The 17494-nt window shown below is 41.6% G+C and overlaps 1 protein-coding gene and 2 pseudogenes across 1 annotated transcript; all 3 read right to left on the minus strand.

Annotated features, from left to right (window-relative positions):
• Positions 1–2584: 2584 nt before the first annotated feature.
• On the minus strand, positions 2585–3578 carry LOC143883391 (protein P21 pseudogene; annotated as a pseudogene).
• A 6453-nt stretch (positions 3579–10031) lies between these two features.
• On the minus strand, positions 10032–10923 carry LOC143884711 (protein P21-like; annotated as a pseudogene).
• A 4404-nt stretch (positions 10924–15327) lies between these two features.
• On the minus strand, positions 15328–16539 carry LOC143882797 (uncharacterized). The gene has a single exon (XM_077386211.1). The coding sequence runs from the start codon at positions 16537–16539 to the stop codon at positions 15328–15330; it is 1212 nt and encodes a 403-aa protein (XP_077242326.1).
• Positions 16540–17494: the final 955 nt, after the last annotated feature.

Below are 17494 nucleotides of genomic sequence, written 5' to 3' on the forward strand. Positions count from 1 at the left end.
CTGACTTTCTGTATTGGATTCGTTAGTGTCTCAACTAGAAACTAGTGCATGACTATATCATTGACCCTTCATTTCTAACTTTCTATATTGGATCCATTAGCGTCTTAATTAGATGATACATCCGTGCACATTTTTTGAGAAAAAATACTGGCAGTAGAAGTGCAAGTGGGGCCAACATATTTAGATGGTCTAAACATGATTCAATATGGAAATCGGGTGAAGTCGGGTTGGGTCGGATTGAGGAAATTGTTCCTTGGGTTGGGTCAGGTTGAATCCCGCCGGGGGTTGGATTGGAAAAATGGGTTCCTCGGGTTGGTGTTTTTTTGCACCCCTAGCTTTTTAACGTAAATTCATGTTAATGTGGTGTGAATTATCCTACAGATCGAGGGGTGCAAATTTATCATTCCACTTTTTCTGTTTTTTTTTTTTTTTTTTTATAGAGGGAGGATGTTGGAAATGGGAAAATATAAGTTGGTTGGATTGCCGTGTGTGGAATTTGTTGACTAGGTTGGGTAGGGCTCAACTGACGTTCTTGAAGCATTAAAGATATGAAAAGAACAGAAAACGATAAATTTGCTCCAGTGTACGTGGTAATCAGAACCGTTGAATCATTACCATGTGAAGTACATCAGCCCCTCGGCAGTGAGGCATAGAAAAGATGACTGGAAATCAATCTCTCCATCTACAATGACTACGACACCCCCACTAAACAAAGCCTTGAAATTTCCACCATAATGCCGTTGTTTACACAATCACCCACACTGTGAATTGATCTTCGACTTTGATACATCTCTACAACCATTGGGTAAAGTATGTGGACAAAGTATGGCACATTGGGCCTGCCCAAAAATATCTAAGACTATTGGAGGCCCATATAGTATTTTACTTAAAGGGCTGCTAGGGACTGCCAACCAAACCAAGATCATAGCCGACCAAATTCCAACCCACCACATGGCACAGGGAGGGGTAGTTTTGTAATTTTAAGGAGGGAAAAACAAAACTAAGATAAAGGCTAGTAGTTGTCAATGTGTAAGGAGGCTATTACCGGCATGATTTCAAATTTCGGTTTCGGATTGGGATTCGGTCCTCATCGAAACCGAAATTTTTGGATAAGCGGAAATCTCGAGGGAAAAAGCAAATTTTTCCACCAAAATTTCTAAATTTCAGTCGAAATAATGTAATGTTTTGGGTATCCCCAATTTCGGTTTCGGGATTGACCGAAAAACAAAATTTTGGATTTCGGTCGAAATTTAAAACCATGATTAACGGTCTATACTCACCGAAACTGTTAATTGAGAGCAAATCGATCCCTACACGCCAGAGGGCACAGGGAAGGATAATTTTGCCATTTTAAGAAAACAAAATAAAAATAGGGCTGGTAGTTGTCAACGTGTTAAGAGGCTATTGCTTATTCATTTTCGTATCCCTTTGTGGCATGGGGAGTGTATGTGAAGTCAACTGTTTTTAGCTTAATGGATCAAAGGCGTAGGTCATCCGATCAAGGTGTTCTCAACCGCGTTTGGCTGGTTTTGTGGTTGTCGGTTGGATCAATGGCTCCGATCAGGTCCATGCAGGTAGAAAAGGTGGGTAATTAAAGAGGTTAAAAAGTAAAAACCAGTCTTTAGCATTTTTTTTTAACTTCTGAAAAGCCAACCTCGAAGGGTCCAAAGTATGATATGGAAGAAGAAAAACAAGAGTGCCTCAAAAAAGGTAGATCCGATCAATGCGGGGTTGATGGAAATGGGTCATAATCGTACTCCCAGGTCAGATCAACGGGCCTGATCATCTTCTAGTAAACACATGTGGGTCCAGAAATTGGCTGTTAGAAAAGAGCCTCAAAGCCTTAGCCACCCATCTTTTTAGCATTTTTCTTAGGCCCCGTTTGATTTAGATTATGACATGCAACTGAATGTAGCCCCTCAATGGTAGCGACGTGTGCATATGACAGAGACCGTGTCCCGATGGCTGTTTTGGGAAGAAAAGTCAGGTACCATGTTTGGAATTTTGGATCGCAAGAAGAATATTTGTGGTAGACCAAATTTTCTTACATTTTTTTTTTTTTTTTTCATTCCATGATTTAGAGGAAAAAGATTTGATTGTTTAAATTAGAGGGATATCATCATAAATTAAAGGTCCCACTGAGTGAAAATTGAATAGGGTTGGTTAAAGGGCCCCCTTTATCCAAGGGCTAAAGAATTCAATTTCTGAACCGACTTTAAAAATGACGTGGATCTATTCAAGGGCGTTTCTCTAGCCCTTGTATAAAATAAAGCTCACCTGGGTCTCCTTGTTAAAAGATCCAAGCCATTCATTCGTTGGCCTCAACACAAATAGGCCTGCTTATAAAATCTTCTCCATATGATGATCCTTAACCCTCCGATCTGTAGATGGACAACACCATATATAAACCTCTACATATTGAAGAGTTATGATCATCCAATGGAGATTATTTTTGGGGATATACTTATATGCTTTGGGGCTTAACAAATGAACGATTTGGATCTTCCAAAAAGGTTGGTTCCAATAAATTTTCTAATAAAGATCAGAGGGTTAAATATGAATGAGAGAGAGAGAGAGGCAAAGGTAATAAAACATGTGTTCATCAACACATGTACAACTTTATTGCAAAGGTAATAAAACATGTGTTTATCAACACATGTACAACTTTATTTCACTTCATCTCTTTGACATCTTAAAGGAGGATTCAAAGATATTATTTTACATGGATACAATAGAAGAAGACTCTTCCATGGCTTCATAAGTACCATACTGCTATAGATCATACCACCAAAAACTTAAGAAAAAGAAATGAGGAACTTCATGGGCAGAAGACAACCCTATAGTTGGTACCAGAAGGGCAAGTGAAGACAACTGTACTAACCCGATCATCCTGAGGATAACTGTAAGCATCTGGGCATCTAGCCTTGAAGAACCTAGAGTAATCTGTGGCTGCACAACTCCCAGAATTGCAACAGTATTGGTCAGTCCTAAATACGGTACAAGGGTTGTTACAGCCGCCCGGGGCACGGAGCTCGTTAGGGCACTGCCCGTTGATGTCCGCAGTGCACCTTATACCCCTAGTGCAACCATTGGAAATCGGGCTAAAGTCCATAGGGATATTGAACCCATCTACGAGGGACATGTCATAGAAATCTTGGCCGTTGAATTGCCTTAGAGCATACTCGGCTAGGGTGTTGGGTGGTTGGCCATACCCTGTGCATTGAAGGGCACCTCCACAATCCCCAGTCTGGCAACTTCCACGGCCGCTGCCATCAAAGTTGCAACCAGTTCGACCCCAGATGCGGGCACCGGTCTGTCCGGGGTTCGCACTAATGGTCCACGATTGGCCGGTGTTGAGTTGTTGGCCCCCACCGGGGACCGCGGCAGCCCATACTGTGTAGGGACATTGGTTTCGGATCTCAAAGGTGGCTGCATGGGAGAACGTGAATAAGAGAGGGAGTAAGAGAAGGGTGAAAGGGAGGGTTCTTGAGAAGGACATGTTGGGAATTTATGGAAAAGATGGGTTTTTATCTCCTTTTTTGAGCTCTAATGGGGTAAGTGTGTGTTTTTCATGTTGTGGGGAGAGGGTTTTTATAGGGGGAGGGTGGCTGTGAGGTCGTTTCATTGCTTAGAAAATTGCAAATAGTGGGTTGGGTTCCGTATGTGAAAAATTGTGAACAGTTTTCTTGACTTGACCCTGGTAGGGCCTACGAGAGGTTGTAGACGTATAGAAGAAGAAAAGTTGGACCGACGTTGAGGTGTGGATAAATAATATTGGGCCTCAAGTGGGCCTTCATATTAGCCCCCGGATGGATTTTGGTTAGAACTAAGCTAATGTTGATCAATTTTATGGATCCTGAAACTAATAATAATAATAATAATAATAAGGGCGATGATATTTTCACCCCTGCAGTACGCATTCGCCCTCCTTTTAACGTGATTTGACGTAAAAAGCGTTAAAGTGCCCACTGTTCACGGTACAAGGGGGGCAAATGCTTAATGCAGGAGGTGTGAAAATATCATCTCCCTAATAATGATATTAATAATAATAATAAATTTTAGATTCATAAGTTCTATGGATCCAGCAAAAGCTGGGCGCAAAATGGCTTTCTGCGAAAGTAGCTAGCAACTCCCTTGCTTTATATTTACATCACAAAAAAATTCCGTCAGAAATGTTCATTCTTGGAGAGAATTTATATGATGGGTGGCCGTGAAAACACGGGAAGTCTGGAAAGTATGGTACGGCCCACTCCATATGATGATCCAAACCGTCCATTTGATAGGCCAGAACTTAAATAGGTTGTGCCCCAAAAATCATTTCCATAGGATGATCCTAACCCTCCGATCTGTAGAAGATTCCATAAATCATTTCCATATGGAGTGGGCACAACCTATGGAAATGATTTTTGGGACACAACCTATTTAAGTTTTGGCCTAACAGATGGACGGTTTGGATCATCATATGGAGTGGGCCGTACCATACTTTTCAGACTTCACGTATTTTCACGGCCACCCATCATATAATTTCTCTATTCTTGGTATCCAAACATAGCCTCAACGGTTTACAATGAAGAGAAACATGAGATGGGCCTTGTATAAGTTCAGTGGGCTATAGAGACGATGCTGAAAAGTCATTGTTCTTTTATCTCTTTCTAGAGCTACACTAGAGTACAACACCCACTAATTAAATAAACTCTTTGACATTTTCACCATAATGCCGTTGTTTACCGGGAATTTGGTCTTCAATGTATATCTACAATGTACGTGGATAGTGCCACATGTATCCATCGTGCTCTCAAGACTAAGAGGCCTCCGCATCTGACTCGGCCCAAAATGGGTAGAAGATGCCTTTTAGTGATTCCATAAATGATCCTATGGAAATGATTTATGGATGATTTTTGCGGTTTTTAATGGATGATTTTTGGGCTTTTTTAGAACAAAACTTGACTCCATTATACGTTGGAGGAACTTCCGACCCAATTTTTGGTAATTTGGTTCGAAATTTCGGAATTTCGGACCGAAATTTTTAACACTTTAAAAAAATAAATAAATAATGTCATTAAACCGAAATTTGGTAAATGGCGAAAAATTGAATTTCGGAAATTTTCGATTTCGGTCCCCACCGGTATCTGAAATTTCGGATTTCGGTCAAAATTTTAAACCATGGTCTTAATGAATCCTCTTCAGCAATCCATGGCCAGATTTTACTCATAGAGCCCCTACCGCCAATCAACCGTGCTTACTCTTTGGCATAAAGTATGCTGCGCCCACTACACTTGATCTTGTGGTTTTATATCTAGGCTTTTTTCTAGAAAAAAACATAAAAAAAACATACGTTTCTAATTTAGCTTTCCACGAAAAAACCACAACTAGGAAGTTGGGACTAAGGATGTCAATTTTGGCTCGGGCTCGGAAGCTCGCTCGAGCTCGGCTCGAATCCTTAACGAGCCGAGCTGAGCCAGCTGGCCATGCTCGTTAAGGCTTGTTAAGAATTTAATATATTTAAATTTATATATTAATATATACACTAAAAGGGTTGTCTAGGGAGTGTGAAAGGGGGAGGCAAATTATGTCACTTCTTTTTTGGAACCCCATTTGTTACTTGGACCACCCCCGTAGTGTAAAAAGAGTAGTCAAATTACACTAGATAGGGCTGTCCAGGGAAGATGAAGGGTGTGAACTTAATATAACCAGAGCTCCATAAGGCTCGCGAGCCTGACCGAGCCGAGCCCGAGCCGAGTTTTTGAGCTTAATGAGCCGGGCCAAGCTCGGCTCGGTTCGGCTCATTTACACCCCTAGTTGGGACTTCCCCAACAGTAAAGCCCAGGTACAAGGGTGCCTCATTGGATCCTCACCCAACAACACTTATCATTTCTTTTAAGGGCGATGATATTTTCACTCCCCCTTCATTATGCGCACGCTTCCTTGATAACGTGATTTGATGTGAAAAGTGGGCAACTTTAATGCTTTTTGACGTCAAATCACCTAATAAGGGGAGCGTGCAGGTAATGCAGGGGAGTGAAAATATCATCTCCCTTCTTTAAATTTTCATTTTCACTACCATAATCAATGCAGCTAGGTTACATGGATCCAGTGGGGCACCCTTGCAGCTAGGTGTTTGCTACAGAACCTTTCAATTTAGCAAACTATTTTTAATAGCCATGTGTCTGTCATGGTCATGACAACTCCCCCATACGATATTGGGCCCACCAAAAATATGTAAGACTATTGGAGGCCCACATAGTATTTTTCTTAGAGGGCTGCTAAGGATATCCGACTGCCTAACCGAGAGCGAGCAAATCCTTAAACAGACACATGGCACAAGGAGGGTGGTTTTGTTATTTAGTGGAGAAAAAATAAACTAAGATAAAGGCAAGTAGTTGTCATGTGATGTGTAAGGAAGCCATTACCGGCTCCAAAGTCGCCGACACTGTTTGGTTACTTTGGGAGCATGGTCTTAAATTTCGGTTGATATCCGAAATCTCGGTCCATTTCGGTTTAGACCGAAACCGAAATTTGGTGAAATCCGAAATACCGAGTTCTACAAATTTTGGCTGAAATTTCAAAATTTCGGAAATTTTGGACATTTTGTTCGAAATTTCAAGAAAATTTCGACCAAAATTACAAAAATTTCGTAAATATTAAAATACAACTTTTCATTGGTTTACCTGATTTTGATCAAAATTTCAGTTTCGGCAAAGGCTGAAATGTATGCCGAAACCGAGATTTAAAACCATGCTTGAGAGTTGAACCGAGCGAATCCCTAATATGAAAATTTTGATTTCGGCCAAGGCCAAAACGTATGCCGAAACTGAAATTTAAAGCCATGCTTGAGAGTGGAACCAAGCGAATCCCTAATACGGGTTTGTTTGGATGCAAGAACTTTTAAAGTAGAAGTAAAATAGAATTAACAATAGGGAAGTGATAAATCCACCCCTTTTGATTACTTGGGACACCTAGTAGCAGTGTGTATCAATGACTTCAGAGGGGCTGATGTACTTCGGGTCAGAAGGATTCAATAGGGCTGATTGCCAAATAAACTGCTGGTGGGTGTCCCAAGTAATCTAAAGGGAGGATATATCACTTCCCTTAACAATAAAGTTGTATTAAAGTAGAAGTAAAGTTTACTTTCCATGCGATTGCCATGGGAAACTTTTTGAAAAATTACAATTGCATGTTTGGTAAGATGAAAAAGGAAAATAAATAGAAAATGTAGAGTACCAAACAATCAAGATATACACACCTTTTTAACAAAAGAACACCCAGGTAACAAAATCACAACCAATATAAGGAACATGTTGTAAACAATAAAAAAACTTACATACCCTTTAAACAAAATCACATCTATGAAAATCTATCAGGTATTCAAGAACTAAGAGTAGAAAAGGAAGAATTCACTGGAAAGCTAAGTGCCACTTCATTCAAAGAATAAAGAGAGGCGGGATGATAATTAAATTCATATATGAAGCGTTGTAGTTCCACCCAAAAGCAAATTGTCCCACATCAGTAAAAACATGTGGATGTGGATGGGTTATAAGGGAATGTGCACCCTCCCTCTAACAGCTAGCTTTTAGGGGCGAGTTCTACCCGGTTTAACTCCCTAACATGAAAAATAAATTAGTTTATATTTTGTGGTATTTTCTCTTTAGTTTTTTTCTTGTGATAGATTTCTTCATTGATTTGAAATAAAGCTACTTACTTGTTATTTATAAAAAAAACCCACTTACAACATCCTCTAAAACTCCTACCCAAGCCAATCTAGATAACCCTTGTCTCTAAGACTTATCCATACAAAAAATCTAAGGAGAAAATACGACAGAACATAAACTAATTTATTCTACCTTAGTGGGACACACCTAGCCAGGCACATAACATCTCAACTTTCAGTTTTCTTTTCTAGTTAATTCCGCTGGAATTAGAAGGAAAATGCAAAACCTGGAAAATTCACCCCGGACAAGGAAAGTCGGGTTGCCAATGAAAAACACCCAAACATGACCAAGAATAGGAAAGTGAAATCATATTCGTAGTTTTTCTTACTTTTTTATACTTTTGTGGCTAACCAAACGGACCTTACAATTACAAGTGGTTGTCAACGTGTTAAGAGGCTATTGCTGTTCCATAATCAGGTTCCTAACTAGGTTTTTGTATCGTCACTCATTTTCTTATCTCTTGTGCCATGAAGATGGGGTTTTACATGGGAGATTTTCTGAAGATTTGTTGATTTAGGGTATTCTCGGCTCACAATTTTTAGGGTTTACAGTTGATTCTGATAAAAAATCGTTCTATCTATTTTTCTTGTTTAATCTATTTCTTCTTCTAGAAGTTCATGTTTGATATATTTTTTCTGGTTTTATTGGACATATTTATTGAAGTTGATGTGTTGAAGAAAAGCAATGGAAGCCTCGAGTCGTTGAAAAGATTGATAACTCTCGAACAGTTTTGTTTCTTCCTTTCATTCCTTTTTATGGTTTTCTCTGTCAAGTAGGTTTTTTTTTTGGGAGATGATATTTTCACCCCCCTGCAGTACGCATTCGCCCCCTCTAACGTGATTTGACGTCAAAAATAATTAAAGTTGCCGCTATTGTTCACGTTATAATGGGGCGAATGTGTACTTCAAAGGGGTGAAAATATCATCTCCCTTTTTTTTCTTTTCTTTTTTTCTTTTTTTTTAACATAGGTAAGCTGGGATTGAACTGTCAAGTTGTTTTTGTGCTGAAATTTTTTTTTTTTCCTTTTTTTTAACGATAACAATTTTATGTTTTTGTGCTGAATTTTTCACTATTAGTTATTAGGTTTTTTGGCTGTACTGGTTATTTGTTATTTTTAGCCGTACATTGATGACAGCTGATAAATGTTACAAGATTTACTGGCGGTAAAAACCAAATTTAACTTAGGCTGTTTACTTCTTTTCCCGGGAAAGAAAAAGAAAGTGTTTTCCGGGAATCCGACGTGGCATTAGGAAAAGAAATCCAGGGAATCTGTGCAGGAAAAGATTTACCTGGACTGTTTCTGGACTATTCACTTGCGCAGGAAAAGGTTTTCAGGGAAACTGCTTGCCCTTCTTTTTGCACTAGTTTTCCCGAGAAATGAAATCCGAGTGTTTTTGGTCGGAAATGAAATCATTAAGGCTCTGTTCACTTGTTTTCCAGGGAAAGAAAAAGAAAAGGTTTCCCGGGAATCTGACGTGGCATTAGGAAAAGAAATCCAGAAAAACTATGTAGGAGAAGGTTTCTCGCGCCTGTTCACGTGGCATTAACTGTGCAGGAAAAGGTTTCCCGAGAAACTGCTTGCCCACTTTTTTCGCTAGTTTTCCCGGGAAAGCAAATCCAACCAAAATAGTGGGATTTGGTTTCCCACACTTGTGAGAAAAGAGACATTTTCACATCATTTTTGGCAATTACCATGTCATTATTTGACATTTTCCACCTAGGCTTGTTACTTTCTCAGGAAAGCAAGTGAACACCAGAATTTTGTCTTGTCAAGGAAAAAATAGGCTATTTTCCAGGGATTTGCTTTCCCGGGAACGCAAGTGAACAGAACCTAGGGGGGATGGGCTTTTCCATGTCATTTTTTGACTTATTGTAGAAATTCCACATATGTAATTCTATTTTGAGAAAGCAAGTGAACACCAGAATTCTGTCTCGTCAAGGTCTTGTCGGCGGGCGGGGGGGGGGGGGGGGGGGGTGTTAATATAATACGTAGTCATCAAGACTTGCACAACTTTATTTCCCTTCATCTCTTCGGCATCTTAAAAGGAAAGATGTTATCTTACTTAGATACAATAGATGAAGACTTTTCCATGGCTTCTTAAGTACCATACTACTATAGATCATACCAAAAACGTAAGAAAAAGAACAACCCTACAGTTGGTACCATAAGGTCAAGTAAAGGCACGTCTGATCATCCTTAGGGTAAAGTGACCGCCGGTAAATGTTACAAGATTTACCGACAGTAACAACCAAATTTAACTTTCTTAGAGAGAGAGAGAGAGAGAGAGAGAGAGAGAGAGAGAGAGAGGGGGGGGGGGGAGGTAATAAAACATGTGGACATCAACACGTGCACAGCTTTATTTCATTTTATCACTTTGACATCTTAAAGGAGCTAGGATTCAAAGATACTATTTTGCGTAGATACAACAGAAGAAGACTTTTCCATGGCTTCTTAGATACCATACTACTATAGGTCATACCACCAAAAGCATAAGAAAAAGATAGGAGAAACTTCATGGGCAGAAGACAACCCTATAGTTGGTACCAGAAGGGCAAGTGAAGGTACTAGTCTGATCATCCTTCGGGTAACTGTAAGCATCTCTGCACCTATCCTTGAAGAACCTAGAGTAATTTGTGGGTCCACAACTCCCAGAGTTGCAACAGTATTGGTCGGTCTTAAATACGGTGCAGGGGTTGTTACAGCCTCCCGGGGCACGGAGCTCGTTAGGGCATTGCCCGTTAATGTCCGCGTTGCACCTTATACCCTTAGTGCAACCGTTGGAAATTGGGCTAAAGTCCATAGGGATATTGAACCCATCTACGAGGGACATGTCAAAGAAGTCTAGGTTGTTGAATTGCCTTAGAGCATACTCCGCGAGGGTGTTGGGTGGTTGGCCATACCCTGTGCATTGGAGGACACCTCCACAATCCCCAGTCTGGCAACGTCCACGGCCGCTGCCATCAAAGTTGCAACCGGTGCGACCCCAGATGCGTGCACCGGTCTGTCCGGGGTTCGCACTAATGGTCCACGATTGGCCGGAGTTGAGTTGTTGGCCCCCACCGGGGACCGCGGCAGCCCATACTGTGTAGGGGCATTGGTTTCGGATCTCAAAGGTGGCTGCATGAGAGAAGGTGACCAAGAGAGGGAGTTAGAGAAGGGTGAAGGGGAGGTTTCTTGAGAAGGACATGTTGAGAATTTAGGGAAAAGATGGGTTTTGTTGAGCTCTAATGGGGTAAGTGTGAGTTTTTCATGTTCTGGGGAGAGGGTTTTTATAGGGAAAGGGTGGCTGAGAGGTAGTTTCAGTACGTGAAAAATTGGAGATGGTGGGTTGGTTTCCGTATGTGGAAAATTGGAGATAGTGGTCCTTGACTGGAACCCAGGCAGGGTCCACGTGACGATTTAGACACAAAAAAACAAGAAGTGAAGAAAAGTAGTAGTGGCGTTGAGGTGTGGATAAATAACGTTGGGCCTCGAGTGGGCCTTCATGTTAGCCCCCCGATAGATTTTGGTCTGTAGAACTAAGCTAATGTTGATCAATTTTATGGATCCTGAAAATAATAATACGGAAATGATATCTACACGACATGTTAGCCCCCCAAAGTGTTTCGATAAACAAGCGCTCCACTTGTTTGTCGTGTAGGATTAAAGGGATGTCAGAGGGATATTACAGGAATATCCTCTGACAAGTCAGAGGACATATATTCGTCAGAGGATATTCCTATAATATCCCTCTGACATCCCTTTAATACTACATGACAAGCAAGTGGAGCGTTTGTTTTTCTCGAAACACTTGGCACATATATCATTTCCCTAATAATATTAAGGATTTGCTAGGTTCCTTTGCAAAAGGCATTTCGCAGCTGATCTGTTGCATTTCAGACGAGCCACCTCGTGAATGAAGACAACAGCTTTTGTCTCCATTCACAAGGTGGGTGGTCTGACATGCGACGGGCCAACCGTGAAATGCCTTCTGCGATGGTCGCTAGCATTTCCCTAATAGTAATAATAAAAGTTAGACTCATAAGCTCTATGGATCCTGCAAAAGCTGGGCGCAACTCCCTTGCTTTATTTTTACTATCACAAAAATTTAGTCATAAAACATTAATTTTTCACATGAATAATGTTTCAGTTTAGGGCCTTAGCGGTTTACAATGAACAGAAACATGAGATGGGCCTTGTATAAGTCCAGTGGGCTATAGAGAAGATGCAGAAAAGTCTTTGTTCTTTTATCTCTTTCTAGAGCTACACTAGAGTACAACACTCACTATTACTTGTCTACCGTGAATTTTGGTCTTCAATGTATATCTACAACGTGGATAATGCCACGTGTATCTATCGTGGGCTGAAGACTAAGAGACCTCAGCCTCTGTCTCGGCCCGTTGATATTGGGCCCACCCAAATGAACCTAGCAAATACATAGACGCCACATTGCATAGGGAGTAGTTCTGTAATTTTAAGGAAAAGCAAAAAAAAAAAAGAATTTGGTCCACACTCACAGAAACCCAGCTGCTAACAGAGAGTGGAACCGAGCAAATCCCTACACGCCACATGTCATAAGGAGGGGTAGTTTTGTCATTTTAAGAACAAAAAGAATTTCGCTATCATAAGGAGGGGTAGTTTTTACTAGGAAAATGAAGGTGTGATTCAGATGGCTATCAAAGGCAAAATGGATGCTTAAAAAAATGGCGTGACATCCATTTCTTTCATTCCTGCGTGCGGGAGACTATATAAAAAGGTTTGTTCTTGAGGGGTGGTCCGCCCGAGCCTTATCAGTTATCGTATAGGGATGTGCCTGGGCAGACAAGGAGCCATCTCTTCTCGGGACCGAATTCGCCCACTGCTCTTGGTGGCTTGATTCCTGGTCGGACGGTCCCAAATGGGTCAGTGCTAGTGATGCTACTCTAGCTCAGGATCATGAGTCACTAAACCAACTGACTCCCCTTACTAATAAGGCCTCACCAACTTCTGGCTCATCCACTGACTCAACAAAATCAACCGGTTCAGATACTGAATATGAATATGAATATAAATATGAATATGAATGATTCGAATTCAAATCCCGGGCTAAGAAAGAAATAGAGCCCCAGTCTCATTTAAGGTTGGGACGAGCTTTCCTGGGTCAATAGAGTCAGGCAAAACAAGATAAAATAGATAGGCAGACCCTAGAGTGTCAGTTCAACTCGGCATTCCCTTTCTGTTGCTGATAAAATCACAAGGATGCATGAATGATTAACGGAAATGCGAGAATATATACCTACTAGAGATGGAGTTGGTTTGGTTGTGCTCCTCAAATAATAAGCCACGAGAAAGATCCTAAGAAGGATGCGATTGGAGATACGGGACTACTTGGGTTGGTTGTGTTGATCCTCGAGGATAGGATGGGTTGGAGTTGGAGGTGTGGTGGGGGGGGGGGGGGGGGGGGGGGGGGGAGAGGCTGGAATTTATGTTCAAGGGGAGGCTATGGTGATCCCAGGTGGCACGTGATCGGAGGTCTTTCTCTCTCTTTCTAGCTCTCCCTCCAATAAGAATTCCTATGGTTTTGCATTGGAAAATTAGGAGAGAGGACAATCCCGCAACATAGGCGCCACCTATGCGAAAAGCTAATAATGATGTCTCCTCCATGTCTAGTAGTCCAATAGAATTTGAGCTAAAATTTGACAACCAAACAACATTTGGTGTTTCATATTCCTAAAAATGCTCAGCCGTCTTCCATGTTTTTTTGCAACCAAACAGAGCCTATATGTTTTTTTCCTTTCTATGTGTCTCTAGGTGGGGGTCTTTCTATTTCCCTTTTTCTTTCTTTCTTTTCCTAGTGTGTCCCTATTTATAGCTGAGGAGAAGCGTAGAGTTTGTAATTTTGAGGGGGTGTCCGGCCGGACAGGGGGTTAGGCCGGTCGTATGTGTAGCTTTTCTGGCATGGGCTTAGGCCGGTTGCTATGAGGATTGAACTGTCAACCAGTGATTGGTTGTAGGGTGGTGTCTTACCGGTCAGGAGGCTAGCCGTGCGGGCAGTGTATGGTTGGTCTAGTCTACTGATTCAGGAGGGGGACTTTGGTCTAAGTTTTTTTTTGGATGGGTCTAGGTTTTGAAGGATCGGTATTCGAGGATGCCTTTCGAAGATCAAAGCGTTTCAACCAGGAAGTCCTCCTCATCTGAGTACTAGACCGCATACGGTCATGAGAGTACAAAATGGGGTGTCTACAACCTTGCGTAGAAAAGCTCCCGTAGTGAACAAAACCTGAAAGATCCATATCCAATATTTGTTCTAAGTTTTGTCCCTTCTCATTTTTCGTTTATTTTTTATTCATTTCCTACACTACTATACTATATCTCAGGGGGCTCCATTTTATAAAATCTCATAGGAGCTACATTTTGGATAAAATCTCATAGGAGCGTACCCAACAAATTCAAAAACTAAAAGGCATCATACTTTTTAGGAAATAAAAAAGGGTTTCTATTACCCTTTTTTTTTCAAAAAACAATAAAAAGGGCTCCTCTTACTTTTCAAAAAACCAAACATTTGAATGGAACATTTATTTTATATATGGATGTTGGTTTATGGGGGCTAGAACCTCCTTTTTTTTTTTTTTTGATCGGTAATTTGGGGTTAGGCAGACCCCCACCAGCTATATTAGAAAAAAGAAAAAAGAAATATTACAATCTAGGATAAATCATTCCGGAAACATCATCGGAAACAATATTTGCAAGTTCCTCTGGAACCAAATCAAGAGAAATTGAGTCTCCTTTACAGATATAGTTGGGTTTGGATAAGAAGTCAGCTGCTCTATTTCCTTCACGCCAAATGTGGGTCAGCTTCCAGCTCTCAAAAGAGTTGAGCATGGATCTAATTGATTCGAGCGTTGGGATTTTCCGCCATGGGCACGGCCAAAGCAGGTTTACGGCCATAACAGCGATGAGCGAATCAGATTCTATCCACAGCCTCTTAACTTGGTGCTTCGCGGCTAATTTGATTCCATGATGGATGGCTTCAATTTCTAATTCTTGGATTGGGTGAGGATTGCAGTTAATAGAGAAGAGAGAAAGGATTGCACCCTTGTGGTCTCGGAGAAGGCCTCCAATCAAGGCGGTATCACTAGCCAAGGAGGCGTCCGGATTCAACTTGATCTCAAAGGCAGCAGGAGGTTCCCAATGACAGAATTTTGGTTCAGTGGCTTTACTGAACAGGGGAAGATTAAAGTTGTTGGAAATTCTTTGGTTTTCTGCAGAGTCTTCATCTTCCAGCTTGAGGGCCAAAATACGAGATCTCGTTGCAGTGATAATTCTACTTAGAAGGAACATTTTATGGGTTTTTTTTTTTTTGAAATAGTCTCGAGTTCCTTTCCTGCCAGAGCAAGTAGATTGAAGCAGTGAGAAGTGTGCGGACAAGGGTGTAGGTCTGCCATTTTTTCTTGAATTTGCTCCTAATCCAGTTTTCCTCGTCAGATAGGAATTTTTTTTGCTTTCTTCTATTTGAGATGCGACGGAGAATTAAGCGCCATATCCATGCCGAGTAAGAGCAGTTGAAGAAAATGTGGTTGACACTTTCGGAAGCAGAATTGCAGAGAAGGCAGGAGCGATCATGGTTGGGGCCGAAGAAATGAAGGTTATCTCTGGTACTCACTTTGTCCTGAAGAGCTTGCCATGCTGTGATACTGAACTTCGGAGTGTGACCGGCGAACTAGACTGATGATACCCAAGGAGGTTTAGGATTAGGAGATCTAACAGCGTTCCAAGCACTACGTAGCCTGAATTTGCCATCAGATTCCGGCTTCCAAATCGGGTTAGAATTAGCAGCTTCTGTGAAAGACCTGAATTGATGATCTGCTTAAGCTCTTGAAGATGAGGAAGCACTTGAATCAAATCCCACCCACCCTGAAATTTAGCCTCATCAATAGAAGCTTTCTGGGGAATGAAGGAAGTCGTAATGGAAGACTGGGCAGAGAGGGGACCATTTGGATGCCAAGGATCTGTCCAAAATTGCAGAGGGGTCTGAGTTCCGACAATGAAGCAGACATGCTTACTGGCCATGTCACGAGATTTTATAATGCTTTTTGTTGCCCAGGATGGGGATGCAGGCATGGGGAGGGTCCATAAACTTCTTCCTCTGATGTATTTCCGATCAAACCAGGTAACCCAGGGAGAGTTTCTCTTGGTAAGGATGTGCCAAAGTTGTTTGATCTGGGCGGCCAGATTCAAATCTGATACCTTTCTGATCCCTAAGCCTCCTTCAGATTTGGGGCTACAGATTGTGTTCCAAGATACTAGGTGATGAGATTTCTCAAGATTAGAGCCTGCCCAGATAAAGTTCCGAAGGATTTTCTCAATATTATTGAGAGTTGCTTTGGGGATATGAAACGCTGCAGACCAATAAATTTGATAAGTGCTGAGAACGGATTTAACCAACTCCACTCTACCAGCTCTAGAAAGGTGGCAGTTTGACCACGAAGAGATCCTTTGTTTGATCTTGTCCAAGATAGGCTGGCAATCTCTAGAGGTGAGCCTTGCAGTGATTAGGGGAAGACCCAAGTATTTTATTGGGAGCTTTCCTTCTTCGATCTTAAGAATGTTGCAAATAGCTCTCTTGCTGCTGTTTTGGATGCCTGCAAAGAAGACCTCACTTTTGCCAGGATTAAATTCAAGGCCCGAGCAAATCTTGAATGACTCTAAGCATTTTATGATCCCTGCAGCTGAAGTGATGTTAGGCTCTGCATAAATCATAACATCATCAGCAAATAGGGTGTGGCAAATGGTTAAATCTCCTTTAGAGAAGGGGGAGGAAATTAGGCCTTGGGCTTGGAAGGAGGATAGAAGACAAGATAACATTTCCATTACAAACTGAAGAGCAGGGGGGATAAGGGATCACCCTGCCTGAGGCCATTTGAAGACTGAAAGAATCCACGGGGAGACCCATTGACTAGGACAGAAAAGGAGGGAGTAGAAATGCATTCATGCACCCACCGGCACCAAATTTCTGGGAAGCCCATTTTTTGCATGAAGAAAATCAGGGTGGATCTGTTGACACTATCAAAAGCTTTTTTGAGGTCTAATTTAATACACATTGCTTTTTTTGAGTTATTTCTGTGGAAATTATGACATAAATCATGAGCTAGGAGAATGTTATCCTGGATACTCCTACCTTTAATGAATGCTGACTGGAAAGGGCTAATGAGGCTATCCATAATGGGTTTAAGTCTATTTGCCAGGAGTTTAGTGATGACTTTGTACAAGAAATTGCAGAGAGATATGGGCCTGTATTTCTCTGGGGAGCTAGCATCAGGGGTTTTGGGCAAGAGAGCTAGAAAGGTGGCATTTAGTTGAGGTAAGATTTTACCTCTTTGGAAGAACCTCCTGTGGGCTCAAAAAGGGGCTTGACAGCCCGGCCTAGGTCGGGCACTCGGGCCCATGAGGTGTCTGGCACCTTATGTTCATACCCCACTTAGTAAGGGGGTTCTACACTGCCGTTGATAGCAGTACGGAATGTTGTGCTGTGGTTAACCTAGACTTTAATGGAATTAGTTACACCTCTCCCATCACCAATTGGTTTTGGGAAACTTGGTTGTGCTAACGTTCCTACAAGTGATATCAAAGCAAGGTCTCAAGTTCGAGACTCCCCGGGGTAATTTCTGGGAGGGGCGATTGTTGGCTTATGGGACCAGAACCACCCGTGGGCTAGAAAGGGCTTGACAGCCCGCCCCAAGGCAAAGTCTGGTTCTGCAGTAGAGATTGGATTGAGAACAACCATCAACTATAACCCCAAAACCCCAAAAGAACCAGTAAACAACAT

This window comes from Tasmannia lanceolata, unplaced genomic scaffold, assembly GCF_043159265.1.
Source record: "Tasmannia lanceolata isolate RefF3 unplaced genomic scaffold, GAP_Taslan_0.1 ptg000008l, whole genome shotgun sequence".
Taxonomy (NCBI): domain Eukaryota; kingdom Viridiplantae; phylum Streptophyta; class Magnoliopsida; order Canellales; family Winteraceae; genus Tasmannia; species Tasmannia lanceolata.

What these genes read in the sequence shown, in the direction of transcription:
- LOC143882797 (XM_077386211.1), bottom strand. Translation starts at nt 16,539, where the DNA reads ATGGAAATGTTATCTTGTCTTCTATCCTCCTTCCAAGCCCAAGGCCTA.